The 6,922-nt window shown below is 38.5% G+C and overlaps 2 protein-coding genes across 2 annotated transcripts in view; both read right to left on the bottom strand.

Moving 5' to 3' along the window:
- LOC110461415 (ribosomal RNA processing protein 1 homolog A-like) overlaps window positions 1–2,836 on the bottom strand; it is a 56,433-nt gene extending 53,597 nt beyond the window's left edge. Inside the window, exon 1 of the mRNA XM_021514858.1 lies at window positions 2,669–2,836. Within this exon, the coding sequence (XP_021370533.1) occupies window positions 2,669–2,816 (148 nt within the window). The 5' untranslated portion in view covers window positions 2,817–2,836. The remainder of the gene's footprint in view (window positions 1–2,668) is intronic.
- Window positions 2,837–4,933: 2,097 nt separating this feature from the next.
- Window positions 4,934–6,402, bottom strand: LOC110461421 (testis-specific serine/threonine-protein kinase 3-like). Its single transcript, XM_021514863.1, has one exon. The coding sequence runs from the start codon at window positions 6,265–6,267 to the stop codon at window positions 5,167–5,169; it is 1,101 nt and encodes a 366-aa protein (XP_021370538.1). The 5' UTR covers window positions 6,268–6,402; the 3' UTR covers window positions 4,934–5,166.
- Window positions 6,403–6,922: the final 520 nt, after the last annotated feature.

Genomic DNA, 6,922 nt, shown 5'->3' with positions numbered 1-6,922 from the left:
GGGTAGTATTGGGTCATAGTCACGGCAATTCGGTGATGTTTTCGGCACCAAATCGCATATTTCCCGATAAAATATGGCAGATGGAAGTAAATAACGTCTACAAAGGTGATATTTCACAGTAATAAAGAAGTATTTGGTTCATAACTGGATCGTATGGGGTAGTATTGGGTAGTATTGGGTGGTATTGGGTAGTATTGGGTGGTATTGGGTAATTAGACGCGCCCATCAGCAGAGTGTACTGGACCTGTTTCATGACTTAATAAATGCGACTTGGACAAACAATTTGAAAAAGTTAAGATTCAAGTGATTTTAGTAACAAATCCATACCCCTATTGGCGTATAATTATAAATAATAGGCGAGTTTGTGTATTATACGCAAGTTATTGGTTTTCCCCGACCTGCTAACTGATCCAAGTCTAGCTATGCCCAAGCTAAGGGGAGATAACTCCAATTGAATTTTCGCGCCGCACCAAAATTTCGTCACACTTTTATACCATTGGAAGAACGGTGATTTTATTGTGCTTGTCCATGTTATAGAAATGGATACATGGTAGGAATTTTATCTTCAATATCCCTCGTCACTTTACTACAGTCTATATTACAAATATCATGGCGGAAACGCAAGGAGCGGAGATTGTGAAATATTGCAGAAGCGACAATTTCCTTATAAAACCGAGTACATCCATCAAAATTAGATACAAATGTTCAGTAATTATCCCTTAAAATAAGTATATATATATGCCCATCTGTCAAAACCGTTCTTGGTATGAAAAATGCTGTTGAAATCCCAAGGGGTAGTCTAGCGGTAAATCCAATATGGCGGACACCTCGCCTCGAAAACGTAAACAAATCCCACCTGTACCAGACAAAACTCGCTAGAAGGATATTGCATTAGCGGTTGTTTACCTATCATGTAAAGGTATCTGTTCTCTTTGTTTTCTGTATATATTTTAAACATTAAATGATGTATGTTTGTATAAATTTCGGTACTATTTACTTGTTTCTAAATGATTAAACTTTTAAATTAAGTTACTGTCACTCAGTCTTGACTTAGTTTACATACGCTGATACAGTTAGAAATTGAATAGACCTAAATTTAAATTTATTTCGAGTTTCAGTGTTGTCTGACATACAAAAACTATACAATGGTTGGTCTGTACATAGTTTACATTAAACATATCTAATTGATATGACATGCTTTTGTTTTTCAATATCATTTTTTTTTTTTTATATAAATAAAACTTGTCAGATCATACACCATGTACAAATACAATTTTTTGTTTTTAAATATTATTTTAATGATTTATCTGACTAAAACATATCAGATCATGTGTAATTACAATGAGTATGCTTGAAGACAAGTACCCTTCAGACTCCTGGGTAAGCAAATGCCACAATAAAAGGAGGGGCTGGTATATACATTAAGTACCCCAACTGAGATCAACAATCAGAAGCAATACCAACAGGCCTACATTGTTCAAACTACTAAGTTGAAGAAGACCTTATTCATGCTGCACACTCCATCAAAAACAAAATTGATAACACAACTCAAGTAGTATTCCTGACTGATGCCCTCTCTGTGCTACAAGCTTTGACAAACGACAAGCTTAACCTCAACTTGAACAAGCTTTATACACCATCAAAAGTCTGACAACAGTTCTACAGTGGATTCCTTCTCACTGTGGAGTTTGGGGTAATGAACAAGCCGATAAATTAGCAAAGAATGGTGCTGAACAATAACAGGAAGAAAATCCAGTCTGCTACACAGAGATGAAGACTATCATCAAATCTCTGTTCAACACCCATCAGCAACAAGACAGTTACCACCAACAAGATCTGACCAAACTACCATCTTCCGACAGGACACAACAGACTCAATCAACATCTATACAAAGTCATGAAAGTTGTTTCATCTCCAATGTGTCCTTGTGGAGAAGCAGAGCAGGATACTGCACACCTCTTACAGTCATGGAAGATCCATCAGGCACTGATCATGAGAGATAAGATATGGCATTCACCAACAGTTAGTGAGTGAGTGAGTGAGTGTTAACGTTACCACTCAAAGAAAAGCTATGTGGACCAGTGGATGCCCTTAGCACAGAAGACCACCAGATTTGTTGAGGAGACTGGTATTCAAGTGTAAAGGCGAACGATAAGAAAGAAGATGTGTAATTACCACTGAAAACTGGTGCATCAATATATATAATTAAATGAGATTATTAATGTCATTCATAGTGTTTTGTAAGGGGAGGTAACTCTTTGTGAAGTAACATTTTAGCATCATCTCCGGAGTGAGGGGTGATATTTAGCATGGAAATCTTTCATTTTACAATAGAATAGATTGGTTCTGAAATTGTGGTAAAAAAAACAGAAAACAAATTCTCCCATTTATACCATGTCATTGACCTTGTACGCTTTTTTGATTGTTTTCAGGAAAATGCTAAAAAACAATTGTGAAATTTCACGATTTCAAAAAATTCGTAAAAATCCAATTTTGAAGATAACATGGTTCTGATTGCTGTTTTGTAATCAGGTTATGGTAGTCTCTAGGAAAATGTCAAGAAATAAATCACTTTTGGTTTAAAAAAAAATAGTTGGGCATATAGCTACCAAGTGCCTAGTGCTACGACAATCTGTTTTGGAAGGAACTTTTGGACACCATACACACCTTCATGTGAACTCGATTTAGCTTCCAGCCATTTTCGCATTTTCTTCAATGCTCTATCCCTGATTGGTTTGTGGTTTGACGCCAGTCGCTGAGCAAAATGAATCTCTGCAGAATCATTTCTATCCAGTATTGTGGCCATTTCTCCCATCTCCAAACACGTGGATCCGGTTTGGCAGTCTGCGTCAATGAGGCGCTTAAGGACATTCCAATGTTTTGTGTGGTTATCGTTATGACTATTTCGGCAGGTTATAGGACCTATGTGGCCGTTTTCGTTTAAACGGTTAAACCGTCCGGACGGCAATTGTTCGTTTATCAAATAATGTCGGACTTAATAATCTGATGCTGCTTTCAGGCGAGCCTTGACAGAGCCTTGCAAAACCTGCATAAACATTTGCAGGTCCGCCAGGATTTATACCCGAAATTGTTACATTTAAAAACGGACAAAACAAACATCAAACAATATCCTCTTTAGAACAAATGCACTTATCAAATACAAATTAAACAAGGCTTCCTATGTCAAATAATGTAGAAAGTATGAGAAAAATATCATTTTATATAACAAATACCGATCTTCTGTAAACGGTAAACTTGTTTGCATGGGAAGTAACTCAAATACGTATAGTTAATATTACTCGCGTCACTATAACCAGAGACGTATCATATCCAATTAACAGGAAACATCATTATGTTACATACTGTCAGGTAGCAGATGTATACATATCTATGTATATTTAATGTTTTTGTTTTTGTTTGTGTGTTTTGTGGGTGTTTTGGGGTATTTTTGGGTAAATCGTGCTGCCGCCGTTGTTCAGCATAAACGGAACAGGTCCAATACGTGTTTGCTTCGTATACACTCCACGAACACTTAGCTAGCGCGGAAGGTGATATGGTGCATTCGCCTGCATCACATGATCATTTGTTACAACCCCATGATGATAATATTACTCGTGTAATAGGATGAGCAAAAGTGATAAAGATAGTGCCTGCCCCGGGTCTCGAACCCGCGACCCTTGGCTCTCCAGCCCGATGCTCTACCGCTGAGCTAAAGGGAAATTCCCTACAGCTGACGCTTGTAATGCAACCTAATTAATCCACATATTTTACACTCGTATATTATCCTCATTGGGGTGGCATTTTTTCCGAAAATTGCTCTAAACCCTCCAAACGTGTAAAATTACTCTAAACACCTTTGTTTATGTCCAAATATACTGTATCTTTAAAAAAAATCTCAGGTCCCTGTATGTGGTCTGCATATCGAGTAGGCAAAATAATAAAGTCCTACTCAAACTTGTCGTCACTTTCACTCTTGGTTATGTACTGTGTATCTGAGTTTGTGGAGAAACATGTTGCTAGCCCGGTAGTGGGAAGGCCGAGCCTTTTGTCAGAATTCTCTGGGCCTACCAACCATAATTCAAATGCGGACCGTGTTTTTTCCTCGCAGAAAAAAATAATTAAATCATCTTGGTGACTGATTTTCTTATTTTTTGTTTTACCTATTATGAATGATGTTCTTCCACAACATAAATAACTTGCATGGTTTTTTTTCGACAATGCATTGCCTTTCATTAGCATACGCTGTTTCATTTTTTCTTTCTTATTTTTATCTTTCAACATACTCCTATGAATAAGAGCTATCAAACTAAGCACATTTTAAAACGAGTAATAAGAAAAGACATGTCTATAAGTGTAATGAGGAATGCCTCTCTACAGTGTAACCAACCAATCACATATAAGAGCCTGTGATACCAGCTGGTTCGTGATCGCTGTGTCATCTTTCCTGGCAAACGTTTCAGTTGAAATACAAACACATCATATACATATAAAAGTTTATTGTAAAGACTAGATCAGCATTATCAAGACATATATACATCAAAATTAAATAAATTACAAAATATTGAAATGTTTACAGTTGTATAGAAATTTACAAGATGCATAAAAAAAACCGATAATATAATTATAAAAACCTATATAACATTGACCAAACAATAAAATCACATTAAATCACAAAAAGGTTCGCTAAAGTAGAAATGTAAATGTAGATAAGAATAATAATATGATCATATTATATTGCCGGCCAGATCAGGGCTTGTACGACGCGATTTATTAAATTTCTCGTAATTCACTTAGAGTTGCATCACATAAATATATAAAATAAGACTAGGATAAAAAAGTACACTAAGAATAAACGCCAAGAGTAGGCATATGAGTGCATAGGAGGAACTTATCGAAAGTAGCGGCTATCGAATATATTATTTATCTATTCAAAAAAAAAAAAAAAAACAGTTCAGTAAATATGAAAATGTTAATCGACTACGATATATCCCAATACTCAAACAGTTTATTAAGAATACGAAGCTCTTGAGGAAATACAGTTAAGGAGATAGAATAAGTGGAAAATATGGAAATCATTTTCAATTGCATTCAAATAGTTTGAACGCCCGCTACCAGCAGTGGACACATCTTGTGTGTCCATTGTGAGAACGGTGACAACATTCCTCCTACTGGTCATCCACGGACTGCATGGGGGAAGGGTTTGACTTGCTCGACTTCCTTGTCACGTGACCAGTGGAACCGGCAATTTCCCGTTTCGGACAGTCCGACTGGGGTGCGGAGCAGTTTTCCGCGGGCCACTGATGTCCGAGGAGGCCGTAAATATCAGGTCGATCAGTGTAGTCATACCGGAACATCCATAGAATGAGACCCTGACAATCTTCGGATACCGGCTTCTTGAATTTTTTCCATGGGAAGTTCAAATTTCTTTGTTCTTCTAACACCCCTCTGTTTCCTTTACTCTCGTCAAATGGCATTTTACCGGTGACAAGTATGTATAGGATAACACTGATAGCCCAAATGTCAGCCTTGCGCGTGTCATACGGCTGACCCTTGAGGATTTCCGGGGCGGCGTAGGACTTAGAACCACAGTATGTCCGGCTCAGTTCTTGAGACGTCTCCTCTTTCACGAACCCAAAGTCACAGATCTTTATATTGTTCTCCATGTCTAGCAGCAGATTCTCGAGCTTTAGGTCTCGGTGGGTGATGTTCATTTCATGGAGGTATCGGACAGCGTCCCCGATCTGGCGTATCCAATATCCGGCACGGTTCTCACTGACTGCCCCGGTCCTCTGTATAAATCTCAACACATCACCGTTTTCAGCATATTCCAGAATCATGTACAGACGTCGGTTGTCCTCAAAAATTTCCAGATTCTGTACGATATGGGGGTGCTTCAATCGGGGCCATATCGCGACTTCACGAGGGAGAAATCTTTGTTGGAAATCTTTTGGTGCTTTTCCTTTGTCGACAATTTTCACTGCGACTTTCTCCCGATCATGGTCGAAACATCGTGCAAATTTGACTTTAGAATAGCTGCCACTTCCCAGTGTTTGTCGGACAAGATAGCCTTTCTTGGCCAGAACGGCGCGGAACGTGGGGCGGTAGGAGACCGTCTCAATCTTGGAAGACGACGAAGACGACCGGCGAGGTTCAACCGTTTCAACCTCACCCTTCATCAGCTCCAATTCCGCCTGAAGACTTCTCTTTCGAGCGGGGATTGGGTCATCGACGGGCATCTCCAGTTTCTGTCTCTTTATAGCGAGCATTCACGTTTGATATTGCCGGAATCTTATATATGAAACGATATTCTGTTATTCACACAGACAACGCCATTAGCCATTTCTTTGGTAACGATGGTTGCATTGCCTATCTACAATATCAGATTGAGGCATAATGGGGGACTGTTGATGACGTCACTGTAACCATGACGTCACCATACATCTTTCATAACTCTTCCGATTTACACGTTACATATTACATTCGTGTACGTTGGTTCGCCGATTTTGATTCTTTGCAAAAATGATATAAAGGTAAAAGGATTATGTTTGATTTTGTTTTAAAGTGATTTAAAATTATCTGAACGTTTCTGCGTGTCAGCAACCCCTAAAATAAGGGTCAGGACTGTAAAACTAAACCCAGATTGGATAAAATTTGGACTTTGCTGATTTGTTAATGGGTAGAGGGATTTCGAATGTATGGTTCTGTTTAAGAAGACTGGAACATTAAAATAGATACTGAAGCTCGTCAACAACAACAGAAAGCACAATCGACAAATTATAACTTGCCGTGATTGACCTTTTAGTGTGGCGGGGTCTGGTTTAACCACGGGGAGAAGTGGTTGGACAGGTTACCCCAATACCTTAAACTCCTGTCGTGTCGGTTGTCTGACTGCGAGGGAAATCACGAGGATAAATAATCGGA

The sequence above is a fragment of the Mizuhopecten yessoensis genome, unplaced genomic scaffold (assembly GCF_002113885.1).
Source record: "Mizuhopecten yessoensis strain PY_sf001 unplaced genomic scaffold, ASM211388v2 scaffold10613, whole genome shotgun sequence".
Taxonomy (NCBI): domain Eukaryota; kingdom Metazoa; phylum Mollusca; class Bivalvia; order Pectinida; family Pectinidae; genus Mizuhopecten; species Mizuhopecten yessoensis.
Note: the sequence above shows the minus strand (reverse complement) of the source record. Positions and strands in the feature narration are given on the sequence as shown.

What these genes read in the sequence shown, in the direction of transcription:
- LOC110461421 (XM_021514863.1), bottom strand. Translation starts at nt 6,267, where the DNA reads ATGCTCGCTATAAAGAGACAGAAACTGGAGATGCCCGTCGATGACCCA.